This window comes from Cebidichthys violaceus, unplaced genomic scaffold (genome assembly GCF_023349555.1).
Source record: "Cebidichthys violaceus isolate CVI_PGR_0920_01 unplaced genomic scaffold, fCebVio1.0.p SCAF_7, whole genome shotgun sequence".
Classification (NCBI taxonomy): Eukaryota; Metazoa; Chordata; class Actinopteri; order Perciformes; family Stichaeidae; genus Cebidichthys; species Cebidichthys violaceus.
The window spans coordinates 14,901,377-14,920,442 of NW_027176927.1; the positions used below are offsets into that span (position 1 = coordinate 14,901,377).

The 19,066-nt window shown below is 40.3% G+C and overlaps 1 protein-coding gene across 2 annotated transcripts; it reads right to left on the bottom strand.

The window, feature by feature from the left end:
- Window positions 1-8,223: 8,223 nt before the first annotated feature.
- Window positions 8,224-17,164, bottom strand: skap2 (src kinase associated phosphoprotein 2). 2 transcript variants are annotated; one of them, XM_068735605.1, is made up of 13 exons: window positions 17,050-17,164; window positions 16,550-16,655; window positions 16,429-16,454; window positions 16,107-16,205; window positions 15,281-15,361; window positions 14,928-15,011; window positions 14,698-14,822; window positions 14,273-14,336; window positions 13,919-14,041; window positions 13,650-13,721; window positions 12,015-12,127; window positions 8,560-8,663; window positions 8,224-8,442 (listed from the first exon to the last, which is right to left on the bottom strand). In XM_068735605.1, exons 1-12 carry the CDS (start codon window positions 17,087-17,089, stop codon window positions 8,571-8,573), a joined length of 1,026 nt encoding a protein of 341 aa, XP_068591706.1. In that variant the 5' UTR covers window positions 17,090-17,164; the 3' UTR covers window positions 8,224-8,442; window positions 8,560-8,570. The 2 variants fall into 2 exon arrangements, with proteins under 2 accessions (XP_068591706.1, XP_068591705.1); XM_068735604.1 differs by having other exon boundaries at window positions 8,224-8,462.
- Window positions 17,165-19,066: the final 1,902 nt, after the last annotated feature.

Genomic DNA, 19,066 nt, shown 5'->3' on the forward strand with positions numbered 1-19,066 from the left:
AATGAAAGAAGAGTTCACTGAATAAATAAATAAAAAAATACAAATTCCAAGAAACATCTAAGAGATTTTAAATTTGGTTTCTGGTCAACATTTTCTGAGAGCGGTGTGTTGGGGAGACTCATGATCTCAGTATTTCTAGTGATCCTTTAAATAAGCAACATTACAACCCTGAAGCTAATGTAGGAAGTTGTTAAATTCTAAAAATGTACCGCATTGGACAGTATAACCAGTCAACTCTCTGATGATAACTATCTCAAACAGCAGCAGGTCCTCACACACCTCACTAAAGGTAAATGTTCTTCAGTGAATTGGAGCATGTTAGCATTTAGCATGTTAGCCGGACCCAGCGTGCACCTGCATTCCACAAACATCAATGGTGTCACTTAGCTCGCCACTTTTTTTTGTTCTTTTAAACTTTGCTGTTACAATAATGCTAATTATAACCACCCCTCATATTTGATCCTTTATTTGAATGTGCTGTCTTGAAGTGCTAGCTCCGGCCCGTGACCTCGGCACGTGAACGCAAACATTTGTAACGTATAGTTTCCAGAGAGCGGGGTCCTTTCTCTGGATGCCTGGCCTCCTGAGGGCGCAGACACACCTGCAACTCCTTCTCTGTTGTAGCCAAATATTTATCTTCTTTTTTTTTTTTTTTTTATCTGGAACTTTTCATGTGACTTTTGTTTTCATTTGGTTAGGGAGCAAATTGACATGTAACGACATACATTACTTGTGATAAATAGTAGACTGTCTGTAGAATTACCAAATTTTCATAATACTCAATAAGCCTACAATGTGGCCTGCACAAATCAACTGTGTAGCAGACAGAAGGCTAAATGTTTACTTATTCGTCAAGTTACCCCAAAATCCAGTTGCCATGCAAGGTAAACATGGCTTAGCACATTAGGTTACTGTAACATAAAAGCTTTGTTTGTTGGTTAGTCCCGTGGATTGAAACGTTTACATTACTTGTTTCAGTCCGACCTGTCCAGGAGTAGCCTATTGACACTGCTTTTAATGGTTTGTGACTCTGGTCCACTGGCTGTTAACCTTGAGCCACTGTAGCCTAGCCTGTCAGTGCAGCTCTGCTGCCATGACAGCACTGACACATTTAAACCCATCAGATTGATTGGCTAACAGCTCTCTGCTCCATGTTGTGTGACCCCAGAGAGGTCAAATGGCGTGAAAATGTTGGGAGCCAGTGATATCACTCTGTTTCAGGGTTAGTTTTTAAGCTGAACATAACCACAATTATTCAGAAATGTACAAGATCAAAATCACATTTTAATCATTTCCACAAATGCTTTATCTCAGTTTAATCTAATTAGTATGCTTATTGTTTGACACATAAAGCAGTAGAAAGGAAAATGGCCCCTCTGGGAGGTGCCCATCTGCCTCTGACCAAGTCAGCATGTCTTTCTGCAGCGACAGCTCAAACAAACCCCACCTCATGTCTGTGATCTCATGCTTGACTTTCCTTTCCCTTTGTTGAGTAATTAAAACAGAATCACAAAAAAAGTAAAAATCCTTTTAAACTATTTTATACTTTGGCATGAACCAAATTGTCAAATTTGTATGTAACAATATGAAATCCCAATCAGGGTTCGTTTACTGAGCAGACTGCCCAGAGCCAAACACAAATGGAAGTATTGAGGGAGATATGCTCCAGTGGAGGCAAATTACAGATAAATCAGAAGCTGCTCATGCATTTTAAGTGCCACATTATACAGAATCCATTAGTAGCAATAGGAGTTCAGCACCACTTGAGATATTAAATCTCTTTGCCTGCAACTCAGTGGAACCAGGATGAGTCAATATCAGAGAAGCCCAGCTGCACTGCCAATAGATAGGGGATGAGACCTAAAGGAATGAAGCCAGAGTTATACACAAACAACAGTCATGTGATAACAGCACAGGCTGGAGATACTGATGTGTAGCTTGTTTTACAGCAAGACAATCAAATTCACCAGGGGCAAGAGACGGAGCGAGGTAAATGATCTGGAAGTCTGGGGTTAATTGAATTGTTAATAACATACGCCTCGTATCTGAACATTTTTCAAGGTCTCCCACATTTCATGCCAATACTCGGCGCTGATTTACTGAGGGCCACAAAAATTCCACAATCTGAATGCCAAAAAATTATTTTCAGATCTGTCCTTGTGGCTTTGTGTCTTTGTGCGTGTTCAAAATATGGTTGAAAAATACTTTTTGTCACGGCTGAAACATTTTTCTTCATCACTCAATGGTCACAGACGGAAACGAGCTGACTTAAGAGCTATCCATCATTCATCAAACCTAACAACCCCGGTACTTTTCCTCGGCTCTGCACGGTGTACAGTATACCTGCTTTTTCCCCTCCACACACTGTCGCCTTTTGGTGCAGGGATGTAGCAATTACTGGGAACGGGCGGGATCATTGTACCAAGGCCAGCAGTAGCTTTTCGTCTCCTGGAATGTGGGCTGATCAGCGTGAAACCAAACTCTTCTGCATTGAACACATGGGCCTGAGGGGGAACAGGGAAATTGAGATCACTGCTTCATAATTTCCTTAAATAATATGGTGTGTATTATCAAACATGTTTCCTTTGGAGCGTATAAACAGATGGAGAAGGAAGGGCCTTGAGTTAAAATAATGTCTGCGTTTATACTCACAAATATTCTTTAATCCATGCTAAAACACATGTGCATATTGTACAAACAGGATCCATAATGAGCTCATACAAGAGTGTAAGAACTCATAAGATGTGCATAGTGTCAGCTACCTTTAATGTCTATGATGTCTTTTGCTCATCCTTATATTAATTTGTGTCATGGGAACAGCCCCTCTGTGTGTCACAAGATCATGTGTGAATAACAAACCCTCCAGACTAACGTCTTCTTAGAGATGAGGAGTCAGGTGGAGGGGGAGCTCTTTGGTCAGACCCAGTTCCGTGGATGCAGAGACACCCGTGGTGGCAGTGAGAGGACAATAGAAGGTGAAGAAACAAGGGAGGGAAAAAAAATGGAGGGGTAGAGGGCACTGTCTCTTGAGGCCTCTGTGCTTCGCTGCCAGTGTGTGTAAATCAGCAGGCAGCTCACGGCTGCAATGAGGTAGAAAATAAAAAAAACATAAAAATGTCCAAGTGAAATAAGAGGCAAGAAGAAATCTTTTATGATGAGCCTAAATTCTCCTTACTCTGCAGTAGATCCACTGGCTGGCTTAGCTTGTCTTCTCCAGACACCGTCTATCATCCCAGTGTCTGCATAACGCCACAAATTACTCAAATTACCCCACCTGCTATTCATGTAATACATATGTAATGAGTATCCTAAATTCACATGATTATCATTCACGGTATGTTAATAGGGCTCATGTCAAATTCATTAATATGCACGTGAAATTATGTGCACTGCCAAACCAGAATGTTGGAAGTTCTTCAGATGTGGTTAAATACAAATAAAGTTCTGGACAGAAGATGTGATCAAACTTGTGGCATTTGAGCATAGCACTTCATTATTGACCTTTGGGAACAGTCTATATTACCAAAACAATCCAAACTCAAAGGTCTTCTTACTAGCTTTTGGATCTATCAAACCACTTGGTCTTCTTCAGCAAATAGGGCTGTTTTAGGTGCTATCACATAGTGTGAGTGTGGGTCTTTCATCTTAGATTATTTTGGTAATATAGGCAACATCATCAAGTTTATCACATTCAGCCCATTTTCTTTACATTTTCTCACCCGCAAGCCATTACTATGAGCATTAGCCAGTAAGGTAAGGCAAGTTTAAGTACAGTGCTTATAAAAAGTATTTAGGTCTCGTGGAAGTTTCCATGTTTTATTGTTTTACAACTTTGAATTCGATTACATTTATTGTGGCTTTTTTTTTTACACTGATTAACAGGAAATTATTCTTTAATGTCAAAGTGAAAACAAGTATCTACAACGTGATCTAAATTGATAAACATTTAAAATGCAAAATACATGTTTGTTCAAAATACATTAATTCACCCCCTATAATAGAAGACTCCTAAATCATCACTGGTGCAGCCAGTTGGTTTTAGAAGAAACATGATTATTTATTAATTCCGTGTCACTGATGGGGGCAAATAAAATAGTGTAAATGTCTTCTATAAACATCTCAAAATCAACTTGTACAGTTACAGTTTCAAACAATGCTTCGAATGTAGATCAGATTTGTTAGTTTGAAGCAGGAGCAACTGTCAGCAGTGTTACAAGGCTATCGACACAAACAGTAAGTTTTTAAAGTAACATGTGAAAATGTCCTGCATGCCAAGGCCAAATCATCTCCGACAGAACTGCAAGTCCATCAGTTAAAACTGCAACATGATTTACAGTACCTGAAGGCAAACATTCATGACAATCTCTGCCACAGAAAAACTGTACTGAGAAAAAGAACAATTCAAAAGTGAGTCAAACCAACAGGGAAATTAAATATAGATACAGTATATAATACTTTATACAGGTGGTTGACAAATACTATTTGGCATTCAACCACAACCAAAGCAATGATGATTTGGACTAAGGTCCTTACCTAAATCTTCTTTTCACCCACATTTTGAGTTTATCAATTAAAGTGTTCGACTATATTCTGAAAATGTTCTCTCCCCCTACACAACTGTCTGTATGCTTTTTCAAAGCCTGTCCCACATGCGGAGTAATATGAAATGCCGTTGATTTGAGTTTTTGGCCTAAAACAGTCCGATTTAAGAATTTGGAGGCTTTAAAACTCAGCATGTGAATGTTCTGTGTAATTGGAGCATGTAAACTCCTCTGGTTGTTAAAAGAAACAACTGATATAATACTGAGCATTGGTGTCGTCAATAGTAACCCTGATGATGATGTTATTCTGTCCAGCCCATCAGCATGGTGACTCTATACTGACAAGCCGCTCCTGGCGTACCTTGGCCTGGGCCCTAAATTAGCTCTGGCTCAAGGACCTCAAATAGAATGTGAGGTACAACCATGTAGGGATCAGTTTGCACTGGGTTGGCAGACAGTCAGCTGCAGAGAGGTGCAAGAGGTACAATGTGGAAAGGGCTGTAATTACAGTTAGAGCATCTCTGACCTCCTCTGATTACAAACTATCCTCCCAGACCAACCAGGGTCATTACTCACCTCACTAACTAGTAGAGTAAATCAGTGGCAAAGCGCTGGCCTGATATTAGAGCCACAGCTAGAGAGTAAACAGGGCCAGAGTACGGAGGCTGAAGCCTTGTAAATAATCCGCGAGGAGAGCAGGAGCGAGGGCGTGGGATATGTTTATAGCAGGTGGACAAACACCTGTCACTTTGATAAGTCTGATTTATCCTGAATGACATGTCAGCACATAGATCTACCCAGCCCGTGACAGCCTGGACTGCCGACCCCGCACTCTGGGACATGAGACCTGTTTGTAGCAGTGAGGCATACAGTAAGTGAGAGAGGCAACAACAACAGTTTCAACAAATTAAAGTATCGGCTGTGACATGATGGTGTTCAACTTATCATCCTCTTGGGGGATGGTGTTGTTGTCAAGGCCAGAAACTGGACTTGGAGCCCCATGTGTTTCCCATCCAGCTCCTGAGACATCACTGTCTGCAGCTTGCAGAGGGCAATTAACAAGAAGGAAGAGCAGACACTGCTAACATGTGTGAGAGAGGTGGGTGTGGCGGTTGTAATAAATGACCTGTCTAGACCCATATTTACTGGCCTGCCACTAACCCTGGTTTTCAGCTCATAATATTACACATTATATATTGAAAAATCATTGAAAGGCATGAAAATCTTAGCCTCAAATTCCAGAAATATGAATTTTCAGAGCAGCCTGTCATGATGTTCGTTAGCTTTCACTTTAAATACATCATGTCTTCTTCTCACAATGTCATAAGCCAGCTGAGGAAACCTTAATTTATCAGCTGCAATGAGTTATGCGAACAGAAACTGACCTCAATTAAGAGTGACTTGCATTTAAAAAAGTGTCTATATCAGATTTTAAGATTTAGACCAGGGGGGGAGGCTTTAATGGAATGCTGACAGAGGGCAAGTTGGAGAGGTAATACATTTCCTGAAAAATGCCAGTGAATACCACATAAATAAGGCAGTGTTATTCCTGACAGAAACTCTACATGGAGCTGTGGTGTGATCTACAGCTGAATGACCCAGTTAAAGAGCAGCAGAAACCGCTGACAGCTTGATCAAGATTACCTCTCTAAAGTGGTATAGATCAAGTCTTTAGCCTTCTCACCAACCCCAGAGGTGATGGTATGAAATGGTGATGGTACATGATAATACTCAACAAGGATGAGCATCTATCAGTGTTAGCAGGGGGATATTAGTGTAGTGTACCAATAATGTCCTGAGTTGTTTACCCAGAAGGCATGCATTAACAGAGGTATAGGAATATTGCTTATTTGAAGTATAAATTATAGTTGGCTGTGTAAGAATGATATACATGAGGTCTGAATTGACTATGAATGTATTCTGTCCTGTCTGGAAATTTTGTGTCATATTTCCATCATCTTTCTCAGCAAATCTAATTTTATTTATTATTACTCAGCAGCTCAATCTATATATATTTGACCAGTAAAAGTGTATCTTTATGGTTGCTTGTATTAATTAGAGATATTCCGGTATCATTAGTGTAATTTAGTGCACACTAGATTAATGACACAGTGGCATTTATCTATGAAACATTATATCTTGATGTTAAATTGCAATAAAAGAACCTGTATATTTTGCAGATATTGCTGTCCAAATCTAACGGAGGGGGATGGGGGTGTAGTTGACATCCATTAAGGAAATCCTTTATTGGCACATAAAATGAGAGGCAATATTTAGCCTTACTTGCCTTTGGCAACCTAACCCATAGCCTAACATTAAAAGGAGGACTCTTTGGAGGAAATACCAAGCCACGTCAGCAGTAAAGAAATATTTGTGTTTATGTATTAAATCAGCACCAAAACATGTTTTAAGCATTAATGATCTGCCTAAATGATGGAATAACACACACTCAGCCATTGTCAGTAATTATTTTTGTCTGATCGCCACTCTCTGAATATCCCGTTGTTTCACTACATCACTTTCCTCCCCTAAAATGAGGCATTTCTTCTCTATATTCAATGTAGTATATTCAATAACTAATTATGGTAATTCATTACATCTCCAATTAGCAGAGAGGCTTTATCGCTGCACTGTACCGTAAAGAGCAGGATTTATGTTGGCTTTGAATGTCACCCAGCGGACAGAGGACTAGCTCATCACTCAACAGGAACAAAACAGAGAGACAGGAGCAAGGAAAAATAGTGGGAAGAGAGAGAGAAAGATACAGTGAGTTATTGGTTAATGAACACATTTTCCTTCCCATTTTCTCGCAACCTTGAGAAAACCTTGAAAAGGCCCATTTTGTCCAAAGCAAACCAAAAAGGAGCGGATTACCCCGATAGATGAAATTGTTGTAAAACTTTGGTATTTCAGTGAGGAGGCTGTAAAAAGATATGTACAGTATGTATGTAACCTCAGAGGGATTTGCCTGGCTAACGCCACCTCGCCTGCTGTCAAACAGCCCCTCAGAGGGTGATAAGCATCCCTGCTATTTGTGTGGGTGGCTGTCTTATTAGTGTACAAGCAGCACAGCCAACCATCTGCTGGCTGTGATCCTCCGCCCAGCAAGGTCTCTCAGGTGTCATAAAAAAAAAAAAACTGTCCCTTTGAAGCTTGGAATAAAAGTGCTGACCAGATAAATAAACAAATTTTTAAAAAGAAATAAACATTTTTTCATTTATCCAGGGAGTTGTGTACATATGTTTGGTGTGCATGCAGGATTTGATATTGACAGTAGCCTGATGTTAACTGCAGAGAATTACAAAGAGAAAATAATGCGATTCCGTTGGGTTAAAAATTATTGATAAATGCACTTTTTCCCTCATGTCTACGCATGTTAATGGTTTATTTCCCAAGAAAATACTTCGACAAATCTCCATCACATTGTTTTTTTTCATTCATTTCTGCTGTTAACATTCTTCCTGTCTCTTGTCAATTGTTAATGTTAATTCAGTCTGCAAAAATAATTTCACAACCTGTGTCCTGAGGCAACAAAAGAAAAAAACGTGTGTATGGCATTTCTGCCTTGAGCATCTCTGCTACAGAGGTAGTAATCGATGACCTTTAAAGAGACTCTATTGCCACCTTGTGGCTTAAGTCGCAGGTTAAATAATGATTAAAAAAAATGCTCTGAAACAACAGATATGTTTAAATCTTTAATTTTTTAACCATTTACAAATATCAAATTTGCCAAAAGCAGTCTGTGAAATAGTGTGGAAAAACTGTATCTTGGACAGAAAATAAACAAACAAGATACAAAGCAGATATTGTCGAAAAATACTCGTAAATATGTAATTCTGTTTTACAAAAATCTTTTCATCCAATCATCAGTCTTCTACAGTTGATGTGGGAGGGAGTGATCCTGGAAATTACACAATGTACCTGTTCAATGAAATGGATTAACTTCAGATATACATTTTGATCCTAAAACAAGTGTAAGAGCCTTGTTCACTGCAGTCATGAGGTCTGAGCAACTTACATGAGGAGTATTTATAGCGCATAAAGCTCCATCAGGAAGTCTTTGGGGACGATTCCTACAGTTCCTTTCTTCTCTCCGACCCACCAGCCAAAGCTCTGGTACTCCTGAAACAGGACCGAATGGAGACGTTGAGAAGATGATAAGAGTGAGTCCACGTCTCCACATCATTTTTAAATCATGGCTGTCCTCAACTGAAGAAATTCTAAGTCGACTTAGAGGGGGGGGTGATAAAGTAAATATCACCATCAATCATCACACCACAGAGCTATGTTACTTTGGAGTCATTGAGACTGGCAGTATGTCTACCAGATGAAGGATGTATAGCAAGGATATGGCACCCTGGCTGCATAGGTGTAGGATGCCAACCGTGACCCACAACGTCCTCGGTGTGTGTCCGGGTTAGGGACCTTTGTTGCATGTCATTCCCTATCTGTCCCTGCTTTCGTTCCCTGTCATCTCACCAGCACTTTTCTTAACAGCATGTCCAGTTAACTATTCACAAAATCTCCTTTGTTTTCTTTTTCACTCTCACCTCCAAAACAACACCTTCATCCCATCAACTTCACATCTCCCATTCCCTGTCCTGCCTCTCTACCCGCCATCGCTTTTGAGACTGCACACACATCCTCCACACAAAAACCTCAGTGTGCATAGAACACATCACACATAAATCTGTCAAAGCATGACAAGTAATAGCTCCAAATAGCTGTCAGCATGCTGAGATGCGAGGGGAACACTGAGGGGAGATCTGACACAAGAGGAGAATACCCCTTTCTCTCTCTCTCTCCCTCTCCCTTTGGCCAAGAGCCTGACCTCACATCAAAGTCTTCCCATGAATCAACACTGGGGATTCATGTACTAACAAGGTTGAAGGAAGAGGAACCAGCACAGTGTTTCAAATCTATGCCAAAACCCGGGGACGAGGAGGGACCACATCTGTGTCCAGTTATTCCCAGGAGAGAGTAATGGATGTAAGTGATCTTATGGTAGTATTAGACACAAAACATCACAATAGTTATGGTTAGCACTGACTGTTGTCTGGAGATGGCCCATTCATCATGTCAGATAAAAAGGTGCTTGACTCACTGTCCATGTCAAATATTTATACACAGGACATGAATACAGTAAAAAGTAATTTAGTAGATCTTAATTATTAACAGCAAATCAAACATCACAAGAAAAAAAAAAAAAAACTGAAAAAAATAATTAATGTGTCTCATGATTAAAATGACATTTCACAAGCCCCTGAGGGATAATATAGCAGATTGACATAAGGTGTGTGTAAGAGACTAAGGGTGTGAGTGCACGTTATGACTTCCTGCAGCTAGCCTTTGAAAAAACGCAACACCTCATTGTGTAGTTCTGCCTCGCAAATAAGTTGTGCTTGAGTGAGTACGGCACATATAGACAGAGCTGTGGAAGACTAATGATACCACACACTGTGATAAAGCACACATTAACACAAAACTGGACTGTCCCATAATGTAATTGCTTTTGCCAAATGAAATGCTCCACAGCTGATGCATCAGTTTATAAGCACAAACTGTACAACAAGCGATGAGGTGAAAAGACGATAACAACGGCAGTAACATGTTTGGACAGTGTTTACTTTTTATCAAACCATCTCGCCACTTCAGTTAAGTGAGATGTTACATCTCTTGATTTGTTTTATGTGCTGTGACTTGGGAGGGACGAGGGGGTGGTGCAGCATATTCGGACAACACACTCTCCCTCACTCCCAGTCAGGCACTATAGTCAACACCCAGGTCCTGACTGGGGGGTCTCGCAGCTGTAACACTACAGCTATTTCTGGCCTCTGGAAGGGGGAGGGACACAGGGAAGAGGGGGAAACTAGAATGGGGGAGCGACTGGGGGGGAGTCGACTGTCCTTTAGCTGCAGCTGGCTGCTGCAGTCCAGACAGGTTTTATGGTCATTGCCCTCGCAGCAGGCCACAACCCCCAACACCAAGGTTTCAGCTAATGGCACTCCCAGTCTGAGTGAAAGGGCAACTTAACTCTTGGTCCTTTTCCACACACGAAGAAGGAGTCATAAACGGCATTTGGCCGATGAGTATTGATGGTGTCTGTCTGCTTTGTGCATTTGTTTCCTGCAATTAGTGCTGAATTAATAAATTCGCTGGTCAACAAAATAGTAACAATTTTGATGATCCATTATATTTGCTCTACTCATTTTTCAAACAAAAAAGCGGAACATCTGCACTTCTTGATTGGGAACATTTGATGCCTGTTTATCTAGATTTTGTACAGTTGGTCAGTCAAAAAAATCTAAAGATGTCAGCTCACACTCTGGCAAATGTTGGTGGTTTTCCACTATTTTATAGACAAAGTATTTCATTGATAAATCAGAAAAAACAGAGTAATCAATAATGAAAATATATTGTTCTTACAGCATATGCTCCTGACTGAAAAATATATTAAATTATTAGTCAAAATTATAATTCAGGTTTTTACATAAAAATTATTATTGGAGCTCAGTCACGATTTTTAAATCTTCATGGCTTTTACATACCACTAGATGGCAGACTTGAATTTGGCAAAGGATCTGGCCAGCTGACAACAGTTGTCTCAGTTGACTTCATGCTTCGTAGAAAACAAACCAGACAGGAAATATAGCCAGTCTAGATGGTGCACATTTCACACCTTTTTTTTCTACATGGTCTACAGGGTCTACATGCATCTGTAAAGTATAAAATTCCTTGACTTATTTGCAGTGAAATGTTCAAAAACAAGCTCGTTAAATGTATCACATCAAAATCAAATTCCAGTTTCATATAAACTAGTGAAGCACAAAAGGACTCCTGTTTAGTTACATAATAAAGGAAAAAAAACTCAGTTCTGAATACCTGGCACCCACAGCTAGCCGACAAACCTCGGAAATTGTGCGTCCACTACACGTCCTCACCTGCTCTGAAATAGAGTGGCGGACTGAGCCTGGGTTTCCTGAGAACACACATTCCTATTTGGCGAGGTGAGAGAGACGTCTGAGAGTTGTGTGGGCTGACGGCTGCTCACCGCCTGGCATGGCAGCAGCCGCAACATGCTGAAACGGTGCAGATGGAAGTGATGGAATGGCGCTGTGTGCCAGCTAAGCTCAGCCTCCGCCAGCAGCACTAAAACAGTTTCCGTTGTGACACAACTAATCCCCATCACTGTGCCAGGGAGAGAACCTAACGCAGTCTGCCTCTTTACCATCAGCCGTCCACCTCCAGGCGGTGGGCCAGGTGCTGCCAGTAAAGAATATGAACAGTCGGTTCCTCTGAGGGCCTAAAAAAAAAACTCACTTAAGGTGGTCTGAGGCCAGTAGAACCACTCCGACTACAAACCCCATCTCATAACTTTTGCATCGCTGTTGGGTTTGAGCTCATCCTGGTTTCACTAGGCATCAAGAAAACACTAATTAAAGGGACAAATCAATGTTTTACCCCTGATCATACCTTGCTCAGTATGTAGATGGAATCTCCACGCTTGAAGGACAACTCATCTGGGTGGCCCCCCACACAGTCCCATAAGCCCTGGTAGAAGTTGGGGTAGTCTGTGCTTTTATCAACTGCATGGAAAAGGGGAATAACAGATTAGGTGCTATATTTTCTACTGACAGTGACACCAATAAGTGCACATGTCAGATGCAGCAATAATTGTTTGTGTGCAGCAAAACCAACAGGAGGCAGTGGAGAGCCTAAAATAGAACTGGAGGCAGACAGAAGCTGTATGCCAAGTTCATACTACCTACTAGGTTTTGAGTATGTTCACACTGGCAAAAGGGACAAAATGTACGCTTCAAAAACTTTGGATGGAGACTAAACATCTCCAAGGAGGGTTAAAAGTGGAGATGTCAAGGCTTCATAATGAGTCACTTCATTGAGGTAAAACACGTGCATGCAGTCAAATCAGGTCTGCACTTGCTGGAAGGCTCACTAGCTGGCGCACGATTACAGAACATGAGGATGATTTCATCAAGGAGTTCGCAGGGAGTCTATTTTATGGGTGAGGCTTACCATTCTGCAATAATTAAAAAAATGTTTACATAAAAGACAATAAACAAATGCTTCATATTTCAAAACGGTATACTGTGTATCTGCCGCCATCCATTTAAGTGTAAACCTCCAACATCTCAGCTCCAGTTACACTGCGTATGTGCCATACGCCATAGCTCAAGACCATGTCCCAGCCGTCAATAAATAGGCTCGAACACTCCAGGAACACCTCAGAAAACATATACAAAAAATATATAGCTTTGTCCTTGTCTGGATTCATTTGCAGTGACATTGTAAAAAAGACGATTAGTTGATTATTTGATTGACAGAAAATTAATTTGCAAACGATTCATCAAGACATTTTTTAAGCAAAAACGTATTTGCCTTTCCATTGTGAGGATGTTATGCTTTTCTTCAATTAAACTGAATCTCATTGGAGTTGGGACTGTTGGTCAGACAAAACAATTATTTCAAGGATTGGTTGTTTGCCTTTGCACATCATATGTATTCCATAATTTTCTGTTAGTATGAAATAGTAAATATTTTTTTTGTTTTACTAACTGCAGAAAATAGAAATACTGCAAACCAGAAATATAACATTATAGTAGGCTGTACACAATTAGTAAGTAGTAGGAATCAGGACACAGCTAGGTTCTTGGTAGTTAATGTTTCCAGCTCTCAGCTAAGTTATTGATCTAAAGTGGAACCATTTCCTGTTCCCAGGCAACCCTCGGTGTGTGTTAATGTTGTGGAAAAGTTTAAATAGATAAAGTAGATAGAGACAGATGGCATACTATTTTTGCACTTACACAACTTTAATACGTCACTTATTGCAAAAGGAAGTTGGCCAACTAGGCCAACAGTTATTTCCAGCTTTGTGTTAACTTTCATGTTCACAGAAACTTCCTCTTTAAATGTCACTTCTTTCTAACTGCAGCTTAGAAGGTTGAATTATAAGTGACAGAATGTTAACTTGTTGATCACAGTTCCATTGTGTCTTCTGTATATGTAGTGAAAGTTACTACACTCTAATCCATAAACTAAACATACCACACATATCTGTGCAGAACAAACACAAATGGCTGTGCTTTGTACCTGAAGCAGGAGCAGGTTTACTGGCTGGCTCCAACTTTGGAGGAGGTTTTACTGGAGCGGCCATGTCATCCTCTGGAGAATCAAGACAAGATATTGATGGATGAGTGTGTGCTATGAAATCAGGGTTACGATTACCTGCCTAAGTAGTGGGCAGAGAAATATGCAATAGCATAAAATATTTTTTAAACAATATGAAAGAGATGCATGCAATTTGTTCACGTTCTGAAGGACAACAGAAATCGTCACAGTGATACGACGCGTGGTCGGACCTGGGAGCTCTTCATAGATGTCGTCATCAATCAGCTCAGACTCCGCTATATCTTCTACGGGTCCAACATCGTCGTACACTTCCTGTTCCTCCTCTTCATCTTCTGGAATGATTCCCGTCATATCTACAAACAGGAAATAATACATTTGACTTATACACACAAAAACTCTTGACTTATACCCCCCCCCCCCCACACACACACACACACACACACACACACACACACAAACAAAGGTAATAGTTAGAAAACTTTTTAGATTTTCAGTTTTTTAATTCATTAAGAAACAAATGTTGCCCTTTCTAAAAATTATAGAGCATAAAAAATTGTTTTTCTTATGATTGAAACAGTTCAAACCTCTCAAAACAAAGTCTATCTGTTTCACCCATTCCTCCGCCTCTTTCGGCGATGACGCACAGAACTATGATGAAGGAGAAGAGAAATGAAAACTGCAGTCAGTGCAATATGCAGTTCTACATATATTAATTAACATAAACAAATAATATTGCATTTATGCATAGTAAAATGTTCCGAATGGAAGAGCCTGAATGTTAGAAACACTCATTTAAACTTTAAATATGCGTGTCAGGTTGAGCCATCGCAAAGGCAGCAGTGTCAAATGAATGAATAGCTTTTTAAGAATAACGAGTTAATGAAGTTCATGTACACACATGCCTTGCCAAGTTTTAAACATGGCACATCTCAAGTCCACATTTGTTTTTCAATTAGGAAGCACACTTAGAACAGCAGTGACTCAAATCATCACCAAGAGACGAGCGCACCTGATAGACTCGCTTGTCTGGAGCCGTTATTTCAAAGCAACAGTCTTTCTTTGAGTCTTTCCGTAAGGTGCTGTTCATTTTGACAGTGTACCCATCGATACTGAACTCCCCCTTCTGCTGCTTATCTGGTTACAGGAAATTAAAACATCATCATTAATGGTTCAGATACAACAACTGCAATGTCACTTTCAAAAGCATAATGCCAAATATCCATCCACTTCAAAAAGTACCTTTTTCACTGCCATAATAGTAGAAGGTATGATGACTTAGAGCACACCATCTCTTCTGCCACTCGGTGCCAAAAAAACTGTGATCTGGGGAAGGAAAACCAACAATAATCTCAACATAGAAGAGATAGTTCATTGTCTGGTTTATTTAGGGGGCAATCAAAGCTGTATATTACAAAAAATGTGAAAAGTTAGATCATGTGATATCCTGGTTGCAGGTGGAGCTCACATGTTTGTCTTTACACAGTTAATAGCCTGCTTTTTGTTCACATCCCTGAAGAGGACCTTGAAAGTGAAAATAGATTTGAGTGTCGACATCGTCTCCATTATAGGTATCTAATCATCAAAGCACCCACCCTTTCTGCGCTTCTCAAGGTATCCCGCTTTAAAGACAGATGTCAGGTCCTGAGCCGCCACAGGTGGGGACTGTTGGGCACCTGGTGAAGAGAAGTGTTTTCAATATGTAAAAGTGAAAATTACATTAGTTTTAAAAATGTTATACATGAACAAATGGGTTTCTGACTAACGTCATGCATTTAGTTTATCACGTATACGTTTGATTGATGTTTAAATAAGTAGTAAAAGCCATGGAAGCTCCACTAAGCAATATTTTGCTTCTCACTGGAGGAGATTCCCCTTGCAGCGTGCAACTTCAATGCAAATGTTCAACTGCTGTGTCAAAGTTGCTTTGTGTGAAAGAGCAGCCATAAAACTGGCAGCTGCTTGCAGACCATAAACCCCAGACTCCTAATAGCCACTTCACGAGGATTTCCCTGATACACTATTTATACAAGTAAATACAAAATGTTGTATATTTCCATGACAGAGCATACAAGGTTAAAGCTACTGTACATCAAGGCATGTTTTTTCTCAAACTACAACCATGGCAGTAATGTTCAGTCCCCAGATTGTGGCTGAGAGCAATAAAGCATGCTCTAGCTGTCAAAGCACTGGGGTGAAAGAGGGGGTGGGAGTAGCTGTTGTGCCCCTCAAATTGCTTCCCAAGTATGTTGCCAAGTTACAGTTGGAATGCCTCCCTCATTGTGCCACTCAAAGTCACTTTCTCCAAAGGAGCAGACCCAAACGTGTATATTTTCATGCTGAGATGCAACTTCCAATCATTTAATCCAAAGCTTGTTAGCAAGTCAACTTTTGGACGTCTGGTAAGTGCTTGTGGCTTACCGTCAAAAGCCTCTTCATCCTTGTCGGCACGCTCTGACTGCAGCGACCCTCCATCGTTGTTGCTGTCAACTTCTTCCTCATCATCGGAGTCATCTCCACCTAGAGTACACAAAAAGTGCAGTTAAGTGTAGTTATGGTACATGTTATATTGTAACACAGTGAGTCCCCACCTGTTGTGCAATTTTATGAGGTGTGAGCATTTTATGTGAAGAGTGATTTCCCCTTTTCAGACTCTTTTTCATACTGTGACCTCATGTGTCGGTCCCGCCTCCCAGGTTGGGAACCACTGGTATATTAAGTAAAGTTTAAAACTAACACTCACTTTTGTCCTTGAAATCGTGTGGGAAACTGTTGGGGAAACAGTAAATGGGTGTTAACAATTATCATGTTTTGCATTAGGTTCTTTAACCAATATCTGATGTATATGCAAACAGACAACCTACCCCAACTTGACCTCTTTAATCCGCTTGATGAAGGCATCTTTCTTCTCTTTTGCCTTCTTGCTCAGATTTTCCCCTTTTAATCCATCACAGAGAAAATATTCTAGGTCTAGATGCAAAAAAAAAAAAACACCAGGTAAAACATTCATACAATCGGTCACCACATACTGATTGTGACGTTTTATTTTTTGCAGCCAAATTGCCCCCTACTGCTGGAGATCATATTCCCTTTCAAAAGCACAACACTTGAGTTTGCAGCTTTGGCGTGCATTTTTTGAAACTCATCAGTATGAATGAAATAGCAGCAGTTATGTGGTGTGTTGACAAGATGCAACTGGACGAAAGTAGTCTACATCTGACTAAAAACGTTGTCATACTGAGTCTGCGCTTCCTCTTTTTTTACGAAAGGGTCTCTTAAAAGCTGGTTTTTGTGGCACGAGCCCTCACTGAATAAGGAAAACACCCCGCGTGGGCAAACAAACATTATTTTATGAAGGTTTTACCTGAAATCAGCGTCGTGAACTCCTCGGGAATCGCTCGCATTGTTATGAGAGTTTGTTCGTGGCAGCAGTGGACCGTCCGGCGAGGGGAACTTCACATGATACGGAAGTAGCAATGAGTTCACGGACACGGAAGTTAATCTGCTAATTATTTATAACTGACCACACAGTTCCGCTGCAGAAATAAACACTGAAACATGCCTTATTCAACATCCAAACTGGCGTGTGTTACTTCATCAGATTTGTGTGTGTGTGTGTGTGTGTGTGTGTGTGTGTGTGTGTGTGTGTGTGTGTGTATATATATATATATATATATATATATATATATATATATAGTTTTTGTCTACTACTGATGACGGGAGTTGATGCTTTATTGGAGCGACGAGTTTTTACAGACTAATAAAGTCAGCGGATAGCGCATGATCATATTTTTGATTGATTCCAGATAATGTTTCTCTGGCACTTAAGACTGTGACTGACTCACTGGACACATTGTGAGTGTCTTTTTTACAATGATGCAAGCTCTTTGGGTTTATGAATATGTCAACATTGTAAATCTAAACAGCGATCATTAATAGGCTATGGCAATTATATAAAACTGTTCTGCAGTTTTTCCCGCCGTTGAGCAACATAGATGTTTGAAGGAGCCTGTGCAACTTCTGCTGCACTGGTTTATGACAGCACATTTTAAATATTTGCATCATTGGCATCTCAGAGTCAGTTTGTAATCAGTTTCTGTACAATCAATGGCAAATATAATCTTCCCATCCTGTCTGATGCAATCAATGCACCAGCAAGTAAAATAAAATAACAGCTCACTAATTATATAAAGTGAAACCTGTGCCTCCTGTGTGTTCAGTAAAAGCAGCCGGTCGTCATATTGTTTATAAAGATGTCAGTCATTCACTAGTCATCTTTTGACAGAAAGAATCACCCCATCCAGGTTTAAAGACTGAGCCTTTGAACTGTATAGCCTGTTGTTGTGGAGAAATGAGACAGAAATGTCAGTGCAGCTCTGGAGGGGCTGTATGAAAAGCTTTAGCTTTTACTTTAGCTGCAGGTGGTGGACGGAGTTTGTCAGTGCTGCCAGACACACAGACTCTTCCCCATGATACACTTTATTTACTCCAGCTTCAGTCCAGCTTTGGAAAAGACTTAACACCCACACAATGTCCATTTGTATTTGTTTATCTGCAGTCTCTCTTTGTCAGAGAGAAAAAGTTGTTTTGATGATTTAAATCCAAAGATAGTTCATACAGAAAAACAGTGATGCATTTTTCTACACACTTTTTCTTCATATCTTTGATTGAGCGTGAAATTGTTATGCAAGTTAATTCAGAATCATCCTGAGAAAAGGAGCACCAGTCCTTTAAGTCTTACTGTGATTGTCATGTGATGTATGATTGCATTCCACAGCTGAGATCATATTCTGCATGAATATTATTGTTTTTGCAAACACACTCTGACTTCCTGTTAGGAGCTATCTGAGTAACCAGTACATTCTTTATGAGCCACAAATCCTCTGAGGTCATTCAAAACCTGACCCCCTTCTGACCTGGCAGTAGTTCCTTCCAGCTTGGAGAGGAAAGGAGAGCCAGCTTGACCTTCGACCTGTGTGTGTGTGTGTGTGTGTGTGTGTGTGTGTGTGTGTGTGTGTGTGTGTTTGTGTGTGTGTGTGTGTGTGTGTGTGTGTGTGTGTGGAGGGAGGGATCTGCTGGCACAGTGGTGTATCCTATTTCCCCTAAAGCTTCATCTCCTCCTTGTGATTGGTTCCTTTCCTTTCACTCATTACATGTTTATGATTTATGGGGTGACCAAGCTGCTCAAAGTCACCAAACTCTTTCATGTAACCATACATGATAAAGAAATGAGATAATTAAATTCATGAATGTGATGATTAACTATGCAATGAGTTGTAATTGTGAAATCAGTGAATGTGGAAAAAAGCATGATGTATCCCATGTTTTATTTCGTGCTCATTATAAGAGACTAGTATAGTGTGCTAAGGAATAAGTGGACT